Consider the following 17,833-nt stretch of genomic DNA (forward strand, 5'->3'; position numbering starts at 1 on the left):
TGCCAACACACACGCCATAAGGCTGCACAGCTTGGCCCACACTATGTCAGGTGTCTCACCAGCACCTCCACCAACAGCACGTCTTCAGAAACCCACCACTACCCATAACAGCCTCATTTATAATGCTGAGACCCATGCAAACCTATAGCTCACTTTCATCCCAAAAGCAACATGGAGACCTGAGATGTCTCCTGTAGTCATTAAAAAATAGAAGCAGTATTTACAGGTCCCCAGTTTTCAAATGGTTCCCCTCAACAGTCAGATCTGGTGAAAGACCTCATGTTGAATGTGTCTGTTGGGTTATAGGTAGGCTGCAGACCAGCACCAGGTGGGAGGGATACAACTGAAACAGCCCTTTGCAAAGCCAAAGCAGCAATGACCACTAGCTTGGGAGGTCAGCCTGCCACAGTAACAAGGTGTAAGGCTCCATCCTCACTGCAGCCTTGCACCATAAGACCTGAAGGAGCAGGATTCACCTCTGACCCAAGAGGAGGAGGCAGAACAGACTTCCAAACCCAAAGATCTCTCTGGAGAAGACAGCAGAGAAGCATCTATCTTATCTTAGAAGTATTGGTAGGCTCTGCCTAAAGACTAGGCTAGACTAAAGACTAGCCTTTGGTGTTCTCTGTGAGGAGTATGAGAAAACACATATCTACTGAGTGCCCTCAGGAGTCCCTCATGGCTCAGAACAGCAGGACATGAATGCCACCTCCAGCAGAAGATCCGGACGTGCCTTTTGCACCTAGCTACCATAACAGCTTGCGCATCTCCTCTAAGCATCCAGGTGACACCTCTATACCCCATGCCTAAGGAAGGGGGGACCCTGGGCTCCACCTGCAGGGCATGGGGTAGGGTGGCCACACACGATGTCCTGGGACGTGGGATAGGACATCCTGGCCCTTGGCAGCTGACCCTGCAAGGAGGCAAAGGATTTAGAGGTCCCAGCAAAGCAGCACTAGAAGATGACTGAGGGCTTGTTTTCTGATTTGCCTTTTGCAGCAACCTCCTTTATAGCATGGGTTGGTCTTTTCTAAACTAAAGGTATCGGAGAGATACCTGAGAGAGCTGGAGGGAGAGGTTCCAAGGCAGGAACAATGCAGTTAGTCAGGAAAAAATAATCTTCTTTCAAAAGTACAAAACATATCAGGGGAAAATGTTAAACAGTGCAAGGAGCATGAGATTATCATTTTTACAGAGAACTATAACACAAAATTGAAACTATTTTCTTAAATTTGTTTCACTGGTTTCCAGCACAGAAGCAGCAAAGCTTTTCAAAATGCTTTCTACAGCTTCCCCAGTGCTTCCTCATTTCCTGAAGATATTTTGTGTAAGATGCTTCCATGATCAAATTGTCATTGCTAGACATTGATGAATTTCACCACTTACTGCCTTCTTTCAAACCGGTGCCACATGCCAGGGTAGTTCCAGATATTTTTTTATATAACGTATATTTTCTCAATCCTTATCCAACTAGTCCATGGCTATGGCATGAGGCATCAGTAGTCATACTGACTGCAGGAGGTACTGAATTGATAAAGGTTTTCTGTGAGATGTTGTATAAATTTACTAGCATGCTTAAGGATCAGCTTCGCTTTTGACCTAGACATACAACTCACTTTTGTAGTAAAGGGATATATGGAGCTTTAATAAGCAGAGCATAAACATCCTAAAGTTTCTCTACATTTCTACTTCTAAGTTTCTACCACAGAAATAAAGGTGTCAAGTTTTGTTTGAACATGCTACAGAAATTCCAGAAACCATCCCCAGGGTAATGTGCAGTTTCTTCAGTGGCTTCAACACAGATTCTTCACTTTTAGACCATTCTGTGAAATATGTACCTTCGGGGGAATTCTGACACATTACAATAGTACGTAGTTTGCGTGCAGCACAATAGCGTGGTTAGTCAGCGCGCTTTTCATTGTGTGTCCAGCCTGAGAAACTGTATATTGCACTTTAAAAAGTCACTTTGACTTGTTAAAACCATTTGTTGGAAATAGAAAATGGTGCATTTTATAAAAAGTGAAAGAAACATGGCCACGAATCTCATGCCACAAAGGTAGCACAGCCCTCGGGCACGGCTGGATTTCAGGTACTGCCCTTTGCCCTCAGTTCCTTGGGAAAACGGCAGTGCCAGGGACTGATGGCACCTGGCTGGGGTCTGACTGATGTTAAGCTGAAGTAGTTAAATTAGAAAAGGGAAAGAAGTTCTCTGCAACAGTGAGCAAGCTCCAGCACACGGGGGGGGCGACAGATGCGTGAGCAGACAAGAGCCCTGGTGAGGAGGCTCATGGATGGAGAAAGGAGCTTGTCTGGACTTCACACAGGATTCACAGGTTTGAGCTAACAGCGATTCCCAATGAGCCATAAAAGCTGCGCATCAAAATGAAAAAAAATAATGCAGAATACATGAAGAGAAACCAGGAAAGTACATTGTAATGACCCCCACAGAAATCCTCATCTGGATAGTCCAAATTCTATTTTCTCTGTGAGTGGGTGACATACTCTAAATGTACTTCTTCCTTTGCTGGAAGGGGCAGGTCAGACCAGCATAATTGATGGTTATCTCGTTGAGACAGATGAAAAAGTATAATCATTGCAGTTTTATTTAGGCTCTGAGAAAGGTGTGGCAAGTTCAGTTACACTACAGTTTTAAATAAATTACCTTCTTCTGAAACAGCTCTGTGGAAAGCAGAGAAATCATTCGTCACTGTTAACTTCAACCTTATGTTTGTTTAATTTCAGGGAACTGAACACAAAATGAGTAGTGCAGGGCTGCTTGGGTGTTTTTATTTGGCTCTAAATTGCTGGGTATAGCATCTTCTCGTTATACCTACCTGAATGGAGCTATTTTGGACTAAATTATTCTTGCAAATCTGCATATAAACATTTCTTAGAGCAGCTCTGAAAAAATGGACTCCTGTGCCAAAACTGCAACTTGGGTAGAATTTAGACCTCTGTATCCACGCATACCTCATTTCAGTGACCTGAGAGTGACTTGAGAGGTACCCCGCGAGAGGGACTGGCTGCTGGCAGGCCCCCTAGCCCTCTGCCGAGCCTGGGACCTCATGGAGAACAGCAGGCACCACTTAAAACATGATGTGGCAGCCACAACAGTCATAGCTTTTGTTATAAGAAGCAAGTGGTGAGAACCCTTAATCAGGGATAACTGCATCAGGGCTGTCCGTGGCCTCAGAGAGCTTGAACTCATGTTTCCTTCTTCATCAAACACATCCCACACCATCAGACTCCAGGGCACAAAAGATTGGGGTACCCCGCATTCTACATGATGAAGCAGGGCTCCTGTGCAACCAGGAATGTGCAACCAGGAATGCACACTCTCAAAAAATTCTCTTCAATCACCTTGTAGAGGTCCTGGAAGAGGTGAGGCCTCTGCTCTCTCCAGGGTTGTCTTGAACTCTTGGGGCTTCTCCAAGCAGAGGGTGTAACCTCTGACCACCTCTAAGCTAACAACGCTGTGCACAGGTAGCCGGGGCCGTAGCAGTGGTTTGGTTGTTCATTTTGTTCAACACATCGTTGCGTAAGGTGCGGTGTCCGATACTTCTTACAATTCCTCCACTACAAGGGAAAGATCTGTAGCCACAAAAGCCAGTGTTTCCTTCTCTGCTCTTTCTGAGATGCTGGGTAATTAAGCAGCATGCCTCATGGTGCTCTGAAGCTCAACACCACCTCCAGGAAGCATTTTTAGGTTCCCGGTCCCAGTTCCACTTGCCCCCAGATAGGCAACAGTCTTTGAGACAGAGCTCTTCCTTTTGGTTTTTCCACCTGTCTGGCCAAGATGTGGGGTTTGTAACTGCAGTAGAGGCTCCTCTAATAGCTGAAGAAGACTGAAGAATGCACATGGTACAGGAAACCTTGAGTTTCTTCTTGACACTTCCCAAAACCAGTGTGGGCAACTAATTTCTTTTCTGCTCTTTGATATGGTAAAGTATATCATGTGCTATCTTTGCAGATGGTGCTAGTACAGACATCAGCTTTCTCTTGCTTCATTTATAGCAACCCCCTTGCAATTTTCTTCATATGTGAAACAAAACAGATGAGCGCTCAGTCACATTTCTTATAGAGAACGTGATGAGGTCTGTGACATTTTTTAATTCCTGGATGAATGTATTCTATTTCAGACCACTCGAAAAGTAAAGTTTAGCATTCCATGCAAACAAGCTCACTGTTGCAAAACAACACCCTGGATCTTATCTTTGGGTACCCAGTGACCTGGCCTGAGATTCCTACAGGGCAATGTAAGCCTCTGAAATGAAACAGTTATGAACTTGGCCTTGCTGACTCAGTGGCACTCATTAGCTGCCTTTTTAAAATAAACAACCACTTGGATTTTTTTTTATGCACAGACTTTCAGAGCAACACAGAGCACATAGTATACATCATTCCTTCTCTCTGACAAGAAAGGGAGTGAAACTAAATCGCTATGACAAGTCTTCTCCATACTCCCTGGTGTGCACCAAAATGAACAGCTGTGCTACTGCTGCGCAAGGTACAACACCGTGGGGACAGGATATGAGCAAGAAACAAAGACAGGGTTAAACAGTTTTTGAAAAAGAAACAAAAGAAAACAGAAAAGAAATCTCAAATGTTTTATTCTAGATGATGATGATCGGCTCTTGTTTATCCAAACCAGTTTACTCACGTGTACATCAAGCCCACTTGATTGTCCCATAAAGGGCACATATTTAACTCCACCCACAGCGCTTAGAGATTGTGTTGTTAACTCTATGCTACTTGCTCAGACTTCAAACAAAGTCCACTTCTGTTTTTTTTATGGTACCAGTGCTGCTGCAATATTGCAGCCCCTTGAGAAGGCGAACAATAACACACACTGTTGTGGTACAAAGAGAGTACACAAATTAATTTCTGCGGCACAGGAGATTAGAGGAAATAAACTGCTTACTCCTGCAGAGACAAAACACGTGGCACCAGCAAAGAATTTCAGTTTGCATATGGAATGGACAGCAGTGCCTGACACCAAAAATCAAGGACTTAAAACCTACACTTCCATCAGAAAATGTTATAGTTTGCCTTAATGTGACAATTTATATGGATTGAAAGCATCTGTTTGGTTGCAGCATGTAGCAGCTCTCAGTTCTTTATAAAAGTCAAGCTGCTAATAAAAGGTCAGTATAAAAATCTTACTTTGTATGCAGAAAGAATAGTTTACTAACTCTGTCTCTTCACTAACATTCAACTTCTTCAAGTATTTGTGGTAAGGAAAATATAATCAACATCCTTTCAAATAGAACTTTGATTTTAAAAGGTAAAATAGGATCTGCACTGTGAAACACTGAGGAAGGTGTTTCTTACTACATTTATACTTGACTTAGATGGGATTTAAGCACAAGTTAATGTAATGCATATACCTAACTGCTTTCCTGGCATCAGGGTAACCTCTGTCACGGCAGTCTGCAGGGTACAGATGGGAAAATGTACTCTGATAAACAAAGATCCGGCATGCAGTTAAGGAGATTTAATACTGAATGGTGACTAGTTACCAGTACAGAGTGCAACTGCAAATACTGCATTAAGAGAAATATGACGTGGAGAAATCTCAGCAAAACTCGTACTGCAGACTAACCCAAAGTAGAAACTTTGGGTTTTGTTGTAATGGGGTCTATTTATTTGGTAAAGGAACAACAGAACAATAGCTTTGTACTTCATAGCAAAGTATCATTCTTGATCTACAGATAAATCATCCTCGAAATTCCTGGTGGATCTACACGGACTAAAAAGCCTGTCACTTGCAGGGATTGGAGCACTGCTTTCCCTTTCCTTACCAAACAAACAAAAAACCCCACTGTTTTATTCCGGGCTGCTGTTTCAAGTAGCGGATGCCAAGCTAGTGTACAGTATAGGAGATCTCCTATGGCTTAAAGCAGGTGACTCCCCAGGCCCCAGATACAATGACTGCACACAGACTTCCCACAACAGAAAGCCTGGAGCCTCTAAGCTGGACACTTCATGGTTGGCAATGTAAATCCTCCTGCATTTTCCCCCATGTGACAGTCCAAGGTTTGAAGACCTGGACCCCCCTTGAGAGTCCTGCCACCAGAGCTGTGTCACAGGATGTCTGTGCATTTTTCCTGGCATGTCAGTGCCTAATGTAGAATTTAATATAGTGGCAAAAATAAGTTTCTTTCTTTGCTATTATAATTTATTTCCATCAGGATACTGGTATAAACTGTACTAGCAAGAGTACAGAGTCCACAACAGGATGCTTTTGTGTGTAGCTATGACAACAAATCTGCTAAGTAAATCTAACAGCCTTGTCTAAACGCTTCTGTTAACTCTTTTATTAATAAAATATCTGTTATTGCAGGCTAAGGGGTCTGCTGAACTCATTTTCCTCCGACAGGCTTTATGTATGAACTCCTTTTAGATTTCTCGGCATCTGTCTGCAGGAAATTCATAATATTTTAGGAAAGAATGCCCACTTTCTGTTGACTGGAAAAGCAATGCCACCTGCAGAGTAGGTAGAGACTGTAATTGCAGCCAAGACTGAGGTAGTACCACCCAAGAGGACTGGGATGGCTCCTGGGGCAGCTGGCCCTGCCCTGGGGACAGCAGGACTTGGGGACGGCAGGGCCTTCGGAAAGCAATGAGAAGCCTTGTACTGGTGGTACAGGTAGTTCTACATTTTGTGAGACAGGAGAAGTTAAGTAGTGTTGGACTCCCTCCACAAAGCACACAGCAACCCACCCATGAAGCTAGCTTTTACAGGGATCTTTTACCATCTCAGACCTTTTCTACTCTAATTAAGCTGGAGATGAAAATACCTCAGTGCAGAGCCAAATACTGTCAGGACAAATTCTCACAGCTCTCTTTGACTTCAAATAAAGATGCCACTGCTGAATTTATTTGCTGCAGATTTTGGGATTGCTCATATTAAGATGCCTTTTCCAAAGCCAAAGTCAGCGCCAGTATAGTCTTTTAAAGGTGCATGGTTCCTCAGATGACTTGCAACTCTTATTCTTCCTCTTCTCTTTCTCAGATTGACCTGAAGGGATAACTCCTTGCAGGTGGTAATTTTTTGGTATCTCTGATGTGGTGATGGGTTGAGACATACAAGTGCAGAGAAAAGCATCTGAGCTAAGTTCCTCAAAATTCTCTTCTACATATCGTTACTATTGCCTTTCGCAGTGAAAATACGCTGCAGTAAATGCTTAAAATGGATTTTTGTTTGAGGAGATGGGCAAGGTTTTTTCACGGAAACTAACAGTGACAGCAGATGATTACCACACAACTGCTCTGGCCGCTATGGCTCATATAGCCTGGGGTCACCCCAACCACGCTGTCCGCCGTTTTGCAGAAAGACACGGTCACCGTGTTGAGCCACCTTCCACACCCCCAGGATTCAGTTCGGTGTCTGCTGAGCAACCTCTGTTGCTTTCAGCTTTAGCAGCCTAGCAGGAGGACTGGATTAGGGCGATCATTAAGAAGAGACATAGTGCTATTAGGAAGTGACACTGTTAACGTGTCCTGGTATTTGAAGCTCGCTGATCGTAGCACAGAAGCAAAAGTCAGAGGTGCGGCTGGTCCATGTAAAAAGGGTTATAAACTATATAGGCCTAGAACTGGGTGAATTCAGTTTAGCCTAGCATTCCATTTCAGTCATCCTCACTCAAGAAGCATGTAGCTTGTTTGAAAAAGAAGAGCAGTTAAAATAAAAAATGTGGAAACATTGTACAGGAAGACAGATTGCTGATTTTTTTCCTCTCTGTCCTGTATCTGCCTGGTCAGTCTAAATTTCTGGGGTGGCCGATCTTACTTTTCCTGATCATTTCCATCTTTAACATTCCATGTATTTTCTCCCTTGACAGCAAATGAGATTTTTATTTTAGTACAAATCTTTCCGTTTGTAGGCATGTAATCAGTTTCTTTGAAGACCAAGTTTATTTTGATCCTTAACCTTTTCCTGCACAGCACACAAAAATTTTCTGCCTCTCAGACTTTTTACTCTGATAGTTGTCAAGCATCTTGCAGTATTTTAATGACTGAGATTAATTATGAGTACCCAACCCAGCATTCCCTCAACAATCCCCAAATAACTGCAAAAGCAGCATGGGAGGTGACGCTCAGGAGAAGCTGAGAGGGGTTGTCTCTGGTAAGTTTGTGTTCTTGTAGCCTGGCCAAGAGCTTCAGGGGTGGTAGGAGTCAGGAATCACATATGCAGATCCAGAAAAAAACATTGTTCAGATGTTCTGACAGGGTCCTCTCAATCTCAGGTGCTCGCATGTGCACACACACTCATCCTCAGAAAAGGAAAGAAACCAGTAGTTTGGCTCACAAACAATGGCACGATTGCAAGATACTTTATGCAACGTCCTTGAGGAGTGAATGGACTTATGTTCCCTGTATCTTTATGAGAATACATGGTGCAGTTCGATGTGCAGACAATATGATCCTATGACTATGCCTTAGAAGAGTAGTGCATGAACTTGAACAGCTGTCAGAGTGTGTCCATAGCCATCATGCCCTTTCCTGCCACTGGCTTCAGAAAGAAGTATGTGGAATGAAGGCAAAAGGCAAATCTTGGGCAGAAGTAAAAAACTAGTCCATGGGAGTGCCACAGCCCACTGGGGACATCAACTCCTTTACAAAGTCTGAGAAGAGGATGCAGCATGTGAGGACTGTGAAAGGTTGAAGAGTGCACAGTCCCTCTTCTCCACTGTTCCAGTATCATCTGCAATACCTCCAAATGCAGCCTAATGTACTCTTCTTTTCCTTTTCAGTGGTCCTTAGTGACACATCCAGATTTTGCTGTATTCACCATGAAGGCCACAGTCATTGCAACCTTCTTTGGTAAGTACAGCAGTTAGCAGTTTGAGGGTTTGTACTGTCCTGGTTGACCCTTGCTGCTGGCTTCTTCTCTTTCCATTGGACTCCACGGCTGATGAAGCTCTCAATGGCAGGTGGCCTTGTCATGGCTTTACAGAAACAGACTACCCAAACTTCCTGACTTTGGCATAGAAATAATAGTAATTATTTGCAGACATCTCTAAGTACATGATCAGCTGCATGCAGTCCGTATCAGATGGCACAGCTTGGCCTGAATATATACTTGGTCTGTAACATAAAGATTCCCTCCAAAGAAAAAAAAGTTGTTTATTCCATTGGAGCATCCCTTCCCAGTTTTTCTCTGTGTTCTTGCTCTTTCCATGAACAAGAAGGTGTCAAAGGAAAAAGGTTATAAATGTGACTTAATTTCTTTCCCCGGGCAGTCAGAATGGATCTTGCTTTTCAGGAACAAATAGTAACTCCAGAATTTGCAATTCATTTCACATGAACACTCTGGTTGATCAAGCACGATTTCTTAGCGTACTTTGCTTACCTGTCTCCCTTTGATGGAGATCCAGCCACTGCATAGCCTAACAGTGCTGTATGACTTTAATTGTGATATTCCCAGGCGATAATCCTTCTAGCTGGGATCCTCCAGTCTGTCAGGATAGCCATTCTTAGTTCAAATTCATAGCTACCTAAGTACTTCTTCTGTCTTTACTAAGAGACGAAATTACTTTCTCCATACTGAATTATGCCCTAACACTGCATGTAGCTGGGACTTTGCACTTTATTTTCCACCATTTCTCTCCTTTTCTATGTAGCTACAGTTTTGCCTTTTACAGCTGCACAACTGCACCAGTGGCAAAAAGCACCAACGCTGCATCTATACGCTGTCACTTCAGACTCTGTAAGACTGATTTTCCTTTTGAGCAAGTTCTAGGTGTGATTAAGTCTGCAAACTCTCTGCAACCGGTCTAGGGGGAGAAGAGCATAAAAGAAAGAAACAAGACTGCTGTTGCGTATTCTAGTAATATTAACTTAACAAATGATGAGAGGATCAGCCAAAACATCATAGAGAGTTTCAATTCCCTCTGAAAGCTCAGAGAAGTGAAAGGTGAATAGGAAAGCCAAGATATTTGTAATGGAGTTATTAGTTACCTGTAACATAGTCCTCACAAAACAAGCACAGAGAATGAAGAGTTTTTTGAATGTCAAGCACTTAGTAAGCAAACCTAACAAGGTAAGATACATGCATGTATTGTGATGTATATTTTAACATAACAGTGTATGTCCATTTTACTATTCGACTTTTCAAATCATAATTCTGCTTACTGAAGAAAATAAATTCCCTTGCTGGGACAGGATACTGGCACATGCCGCACTGGAAGCTCATATGGTCCGTAATGCTGCCCAGTGTCCTATACCTGCTACCACCAGTGAGTGAAATGCCACAACACACAATTACAAGATAGCCCTGACGGGCTATTAAAAAGGGTCTTTCTCTCCCTGACTTCCCAGCTGCTTCATGCACAGAGCATGTTATTTCACTGACATCTATAGCACTCCAATTACAAAAATTTGCCACCACTTTTGGAAATTCTGAGGCCTTTCGTGGTTTTCTGGACCACATGGACTCAATGGCATCTTCTGACAGTGAGTTCCACAGATGAACGTGTGAGCTGAACTGACCTTTAATCCCCTTCAGAAAATTGCCCCACAGTAGATGCCATCTTGACTGCGAAGTTAACGAGCAAGTAGAAATCTAGCTGTGGCTGAAAATGTTCCTGTTTCATTTTTTCAATCTGCTGATTCAGTTTTGGGAAATCTCATGCACAGGATCTTGTGGTGACCGATGTTGATAGTCCCCCTTTTTCCTGATACTATGTTTTCTTTGGTTTAGGTGTGTTTCTTATGTGTACATACGCAGCTAAGGAAGCCACAAAGAAGACGAAAAAGGCTAAGCTATGTAAGTAGTCCCAGTAGTATTCTTGGCTGCTTTACAGCAGGAATGTCTGATCGGTAAAAAAAGTGCAAAGTGAGGTTATATTCTGGTAACTCTTCGCAATTGTCTGCAGAGTCAACGGGAGCATGTGTTAGCCAATAGATTCTTTTACTGAAATCAAATCCCTAAGTAAAGTGTGTGCTACTGAATGTGTGCAAAGGGAAAATTGTGTACATCACTACTAAAATGAGTCTTCGTAGGTCATTAGGTACCACTCAAGGATCTAAGCAAGCACTATGGCTTGCACAGAGAGAGAGAGACATAAACCTGTGACATGGACCTCCTCTAACACAAAGCATATATAGTTGATTAGCATGGGACAAGTGATACATCTCCTGTGCACCAAGGTGTGCAACTTTCAGCTACATTGCTGTAGGAGCATTCCTGTCCACAGATTATTTAGCTTGTTTAGTTTTCAAACAGGCCTGCTGCGGGGTTGTGAGCTCACACTTCAACTCCTTGTTAAAAGTAAATCGCACCCAGTGAATAGTATTAAAAATTAAGGGCAAGATAATGGGTTGTGGGTGCAGCCTGGTGTTATAGATGTCAGGGAGCTGCAAGAACACAGTGGGAGGCTTGGGAAGCACCCTGCTTTGTGTGTGCACAGCCCTTCCCCTACTCCGCCTTCCCACACCTTAACCACAGCCTGGGTGACTGCATTTCTTTCTCTATCCAGCAAAGTGTCATAACAGATATTTCCTTCAGAAAGGCAAACACTGAAGGTCAGAAATACCTGCAGGCTTCTGTAATCCATCCTTAGTTACAGCCATGTCCCTCAGTATAGGGGTTATTATGTGTTAAATTGCAGATGCAGAACACATAGACATGTCTCGTATCACAAAACCATTGATATGAAGGCAGAAGAGGAGGGCACCCCTGTCACTCCGTTACTCACTGTGTCATGACAAGATCACTCAGCTATGAAAACATTCCCTCTGACTTTACCAAGATTTTGTACTCACAGATGTACCCCAGATCGATTGCGATGTCAAAGCAGGGAAGATAATCAATCCAGAATTCATTGCAAAGTGCCCTCCTGGATGTCAAGATGTAAAACACCGTGTTTATGGCACAGACATCTATGCTTCCTTTTCCAGTGTGTGCAATGCTGCAATTCACAGGTGAGTGAGTTTAAATGCGGAAGGCACTCGGACAAAACCATCATTTCAGCATAAGGAGCTCTCGGCTTTTCAGACCCTGTAAAGTTCCCACTGCCTCACAGGTTTGAAAATCTGTGAGAAAGGCCATGTGTGCTGCAATGGATCCAGTCTTCTAAGTGCTGTCAATCCTGTATTCATACTGAAAGCAGTCGTGTTTGAAGATATTTCTCAACTTTAGGAGAATTGTCTTGAGATTTGCAGATCTCTCATTTATGCATAGCAAATTGCTACTGTGCTTCTAGTCTTCAAGTGGAAGATAGGGATGGAGCTGCTGCTACTAATAAAGCTTCAGAAAAAAATACGCGTATCACCAGTGATGAATACACATAATTCTGATACTTCTGGGACTGGGTTTGGTTCTGCAGATTTGAATTTAACTGTCCTTGCATCAAAGCCTGAGTAATGTACTTTCCTGCCACAGAAAAAGACGCTGGACAAGAACATGTATAATACAAATTTTGTAGCACAAATTTTGTTGAGTTTTATTAGCCATGCAAAAATGTGCATTAAATTTTAATGGAGAATAACTTCACAACTCAAACACACCATAGCCGAGGTAGGATGCATTCAGGTGAAAATGCAGTAAGGATTTACAAAGCCTGACTGGCAACTTGGCTTCACTCGGAGTTAGTCGAGCTATTCCAGCGCTTCCTGTTCTTTGAAATAGCTGGGACCTTGAGTAAAGTTGAATAGATAAGGGACTTGCTAGCTCACCTCTGCACTGCGCAGTGCACAGGCTGGCGTGGCTGCATGCACGGGGCTGCCACCTCCCAGCGGCAGCTCCGTCTGCTCAGCCCCTCGCTGGGGAGGTGGCGGCCGGGGGGGGGGCTTTCAAACCACAAATTCTTCCTTATGATACCAGGGCACAATAGAAATTGTTTGTCTCTGCACACAGAGCTTGTCTGAAAGGGAAGTTACAAAATACTGATGGCAACTGCAATTTCCACCGTCATTCAAATTTCCGCTGGCTGCCCGTATTGTTCAAGCAAGGGTTTCGGTTTTCCTTGTTTGCCGGCTGTGTTTGGCTCTGTTAGCTTATATGATGCATTTCCTCAGACAGTGAATTTCCTTTCCTTACAGCTGTTTCACCAGCAGCTTCTGGCAATCATCAGAGAAAGCTACAGCTCTAACATACTCTGCACCATTATTTGCTGCCCGTCACTTTTTTTCCTGTGCAGCATCCTTACTGCCATCCCTACCACCCCTCAAGAGCCACAGTCGCTCCCTGGTTTGCCTGCTTTCCTAACGATGCCACAGCAGAGTGCATGCACTGCAGGTTTTCTGGTTGCCTTGAGATAGATGTTACTTCATATGTCAAACACCTTTTAATGTGCACCCCACATGGAGCCTGTCAGGTTTTCTACAGCTTCTAGCGATATTGTGTTCAGTTTACTCCAGGCTGAGGTCAGACCCAGGCTTTGTTTTTTTGCAGGTAACACATACTGGTACTCAAAGAAAACATTCATTCCTTACAACAGAAAAAGTCATGCAAGTGGGAGGTTTGCCTCAAATTTGTATTTCTGCCACGTGGTTGGCCCAAAAACTCCTCTGAGTACCTCTCCCTGTATCTTCAGTCATTGTCAAGCTTGCAGAAATTTTAACGAAGGCAGTAGCTTGTTCTTGTGTGCAACTAGGTCAACCTTAAACACAGGACCAGTAGCTCAGTGGGAAGAGCAAACAGATCCCGACAGCACTTTGTAACAAACTGCTCTTCTCTATGTGGCAGCAGCACAAATGTTTCTCAGCAGCAGACTTAGCAGTAGTGTCACAGCTCCACTGCAGTCCCTGGTTTAAAGGTAAAAGTGAACGCTCCATACCTCTTGCATTGTTGAACAGTTTCTAAGTTTCTGGGGGGGGAATTTCCACCTTCAGACACCATGTTTTCCCCTTGCAGTGGTATTATTGACAACACAGGTGGGAAGGTCCTCGTCCAGAAAGTCGCCGGCCACTCCGGTTACCACGGGAGCTTCTCCAACGGGGTCCGGTCCCTGTCACTGCCGCGCTGGAGGGAGTCCTTCCTCGTGTCAGGTACCCTGGTACCAGAGCCAGGCAGCAACGGGCAGAGGGGGAAGCAGCCTTCTCGTTTCAAAGACCTCTTTAGTCACCACAGGCCCACCCCACCTAGCTTTACCATGAATGAAGCACTGGAGACAGTTTTTATTCTGGGCTTCCTATAAGGCCTGCAAAGAGCCATGCACCCTGCCAGCAGCATGCTCGGTTCAGCCCAGGGTGGGTCCAAGCCCACTGCGAGAGGTGACAGGTGATCCGGACTGACCCTCTGAGGGCACCTCAGCTCCCACTATTGATGCATAAAATCCAAGCCCCGGTACCGACGGGGAGGTCTTCCTATCTCACTTGCTCTCTGCCCCTTCAAGTGGTGCTGCTAAGTGAACTAAAGGGCCTTTTGGCCACCTGAAGCACTCTCAGCCTGCACCAGAGTTCGCATCTCCTGAAGCGACTTTTGTCTTCGGTCAACCCATCTGAAGCCACATACAGGCATACTGTATTTCTGCAAACGCTGTATTACACAATTCTATTGGTGCATCCCAAGTATGTAATGAATTCTTCCCAACTCTGTTAGCCAAACAGTTTTGATATCTATTCAGTGCAGGAAAATCCATCTTAATTTAATGCTTATTCCTTTTTTCTCCCCATAGTGTACACAGCAGCTCACTTGATTCACTGACAAAATTCACAGATTTTTGGTTGTAAATCAGATCCAGTTTACACCAGCTTCAGATTATCTTAAACCCACTTGCACTTATTCTACCTATGTGAAAGGAGGGTCTAATTTACATTGCTTTACACACAACTTCTAATCCTACCTTCTGGCTGCATCCATGCAGTGGGTTGGTTCTTACCGGTCCGCAGTTTGAAGGTTTAGCGTAGCTACAACCAAGTGATGTTAGTTAACTACACCATTCCTGGAAAAATCAACAGCTCAGGCAACTGAACAGCCTCCAAAAATATGAAAATTTGTGGACAGCAAAGAAGGTCTCAGAAACTGACCAAAACGAATGGTTGTCTGGAGTTTGCATTAGTAGATTTGGATGCACTTTTTACAGCATTCTGCCGTGGGTACACCACATTATGAGAAGGATTTATTTTGGATGAGTAGGGATTTCCTGGAATAGCTGAATTGCTGCTTGTACTTGTTGCTGGTTTTCCCCCGACAAACAGCACATTGTAATTCTGGTACATAAATGGGAAATAAGATTTACTTACCTCAGCAGCTGCTCAGTTGTTATCCCATAAAACTGTAGGAATTTTTGATTTATAGTAACAAATCTTTATTCTTTATTAATGAGACAGTATAAAAGAATAGACAAGAGAAATTTACATGTAAGAGGGGATGATGAGAAATCTGGGTATGTGTAGGCATGATGAGATTTGTCCATCATGCACTTAATTTTATGCCTGCTGAGTGCTCTCACTGATGTTAGCAGAACTACTTGGTTTATAAACTAGCTCAAGCATAAATCTAACACAATATATGATATCTCATATATCCTATCATATTTCGTATATAAACAGGAAGAAAACTCTCACTATAACTACTGAAAATATGGGAATTTTAGAATTTTAGAGAGAAATTTAGCAGACTAAAACCCCAGGAAGACTCTGCTGTTCATCTCAGCAGCCTGAGGCTGAATGCAGATAGAGCTCACTCTCAGAAAAAGATGAGCTGGGTTTTTTTTTTTACAATTATGAGTCATAAAAAGACAGAGCTGCGTAAAGCATTCCCCAATAAAACCAGAAAGTCACCTAAGGCATTAATTTCAGGACTGCTTTAGAGTTTTGAACAGAATCCCTCATTCTGCAGCCGAATTCCCTTTCAGCAGACCAGACCCTCATGTGCTACGGTACCCTGGGAAGGTGCCAATGGTTTATTCCCGGTTAGGATATTGTCACCGAGAGTCTGTGATGTTCAAATTGTGAATGAGCACCCGCACAAAAGAGCACAGAAGAGGAATCCTCGGGGGACCCTGGGCGATGAAGCGGCGTGATTTAGGGGCAGAGGGGGACGAGGTCTGTCCTCTGGGATTAGAGCAGCCAGCACACCAGGAGGTATGCAAACACCCTGGTATTCACTTTCAAGCACTGAAATGCCTTGGCACTCAGCTGAATGACTCCATTCAGTTTAGCGGGAGTTTTGCAGCTAGTGGGTTAAGAAAATAGAGTCCTAAATCTCTGGGTTTGCCAGTCACAAATAAGCGTGAGAGGGTGAGCAGCCACCACTTCATAGCTTATACTTCAACAGCCAGAAGCTGAGCTTTTCAGCCCACACGTGAACCCATTCTTAAGTTTGTTAAGCAAACTCCAATCTAGATGCAATGTTTTCCAGACAGTGGCAAAGATATATTACCATTGCTCCAGAGATATATTACGATTTCTCCTGCTCAGGTCAGGCCTCAGACCTACCTCTTGATCACATATGGGATGCAAGTTGCTGCTGATCAAAAACCTCAGAGTCTGGGAGCAGGCAGCCCCTGTGCCGGCTAGTTTATTTGCACAGCAGCGGGCTTCAGGTTTGCATTAGAAATCAGATTAGCACAGAAATATTCTAAATTAAAATCAGATTATTATGCTCTCGCTGTATCTATGTAACAGCCACTTATACCTGACAACTTTTCCTCTGTTGGGGATAAAGAAATGCATTTGGAAAATCATCTGCAATCCTGTACCTTTTCCGTCTTTCTACAAAATTGGCAGAAGAGCTGCCTAGTCCTCCTTGGCTTCTGATCCAGGTTTTGGCTTGGAGGGAAGTGGCAGTGAAGCCCTGCTGCCCTTCACTTAGGCCAGCTTCTGTGAGAGACCTGAAGGCAAGGAGCTAGCCTTCTCAGGCTTGTCCTTACACGCTAACTTGACAGCTCCGATCTTTGGCAGATCTGTGTTGACTTCAGTGGAGCTGCTCTCAATTTATACCACTGTAAATGAGAAACGGATTAGATACTTACATCATTATTTCATTACTATCTCAAACTAACTTCTTCTTCTAGGGTTTTTTAATGGCATCTGAAATTTCAGAGGGAGTAAAACAAAGGAGAAAAAACATGAAAAGAGACAAAGGACAGTGCTTCTCCAGCTCCATGGCCATCTCTGCAGTAGACGACCAGTTCCTCTGGCATTTACCGTTCTTTGTGTGCCATCGCAGGGGAAACCCAGTTCCCAGCTCAGTCTGTAGCAGCTAATTCTGTTCCATGCTGTTTGTCTCTGGATTAGCCACCCAGGATGACAACTGGCATGCTCGCACTGCTATATACACCTTCTAAATGAATCCAGTGAAGGAATAAAGGAAAGAAAACCTGGCATCACCATCACGTCTCAGGCTTTGCAGGAGGTGGAGCTAGGTCTCACCTGAGGTGGTCCAGACACATGACACAGCACAGCTTCTCATAGAGACAGTCACCAGGGTCCAGAATTCCTACATCCACAAACTCCTAGAGGCCAGAGCAGTCTGCCCTACACTGGGCTTCTCTGAAACACTTTTCATGCAGTGATACATACAGGAATTTAAAAACTGCCCCAAGAGATGGAATTGCATGGCCACATGTACCAACAGAGATAGCATCTGATGCAGCACTAAGATTTGTGGTTCAAAGCTTAACTTGGAAACGTACCTCATTGTTTTAAGGCAAGACCCTCATTTTAGATCTAAACATAGGTACCATATGTTCCCACACACAAGCATAGCCTTCTCTCACTGTTATTACCGCAAAAGGCTGTTGCCAGAAATGGCATGTTGCAAAAGTGAGGTCAGAGAAGAATGCTGTGTGCGTGACAAAGTGAATCCCACATCAAAAGTGCTTTCTAACTCAACCGCATAGTGGGGCTCTGGAAAAGGCTGCCTAGGGAGGCTGTGAGT

General features: G+C 43.8%; 1 protein-coding gene across 5 annotated transcripts in view; it reads left to right on the forward strand.

Moving 5' to 3' along the window:
* Window positions 1–17,833, forward strand: part of VIT (vitrin) — a 58,195-nt gene that overhangs the window by 6,083 nt on the left and 34,279 nt on the right. For 3 of the 5 annotated variants that reach the window (XM_075412689.1, XM_075412691.1, XM_075412693.1), the window contains exons 2-5: window positions 8,757–8,826; window positions 10,706–10,771; window positions 11,757–11,928; window positions 13,862–13,995. In XM_075412689.1, coding sequence (XP_075268804.1) covers window positions 8,796–8,826; window positions 10,706–10,771; window positions 11,757–11,928; window positions 13,862–13,995 — 403 coding nt within the window. In that variant the 5' untranslated portion in view covers window positions 8,757–8,795. The remainder of the gene's footprint in view (window positions 1–8,756; window positions 8,827–10,705; window positions 10,772–11,756; window positions 11,929–13,861; window positions 13,996–17,833) is intronic. The other 2 variants (XM_075412692.1, XM_075412690.1) reach the window with 1 other exon arrangement.

This window comes from Opisthocomus hoazin, chromosome 2 (assembly GCF_030867145.1).
Source record: "Opisthocomus hoazin isolate bOpiHoa1 chromosome 2, bOpiHoa1.hap1, whole genome shotgun sequence".
NCBI lineage: Eukaryota > Metazoa > Chordata > Aves > Opisthocomiformes > Opisthocomidae > Opisthocomus > Opisthocomus hoazin.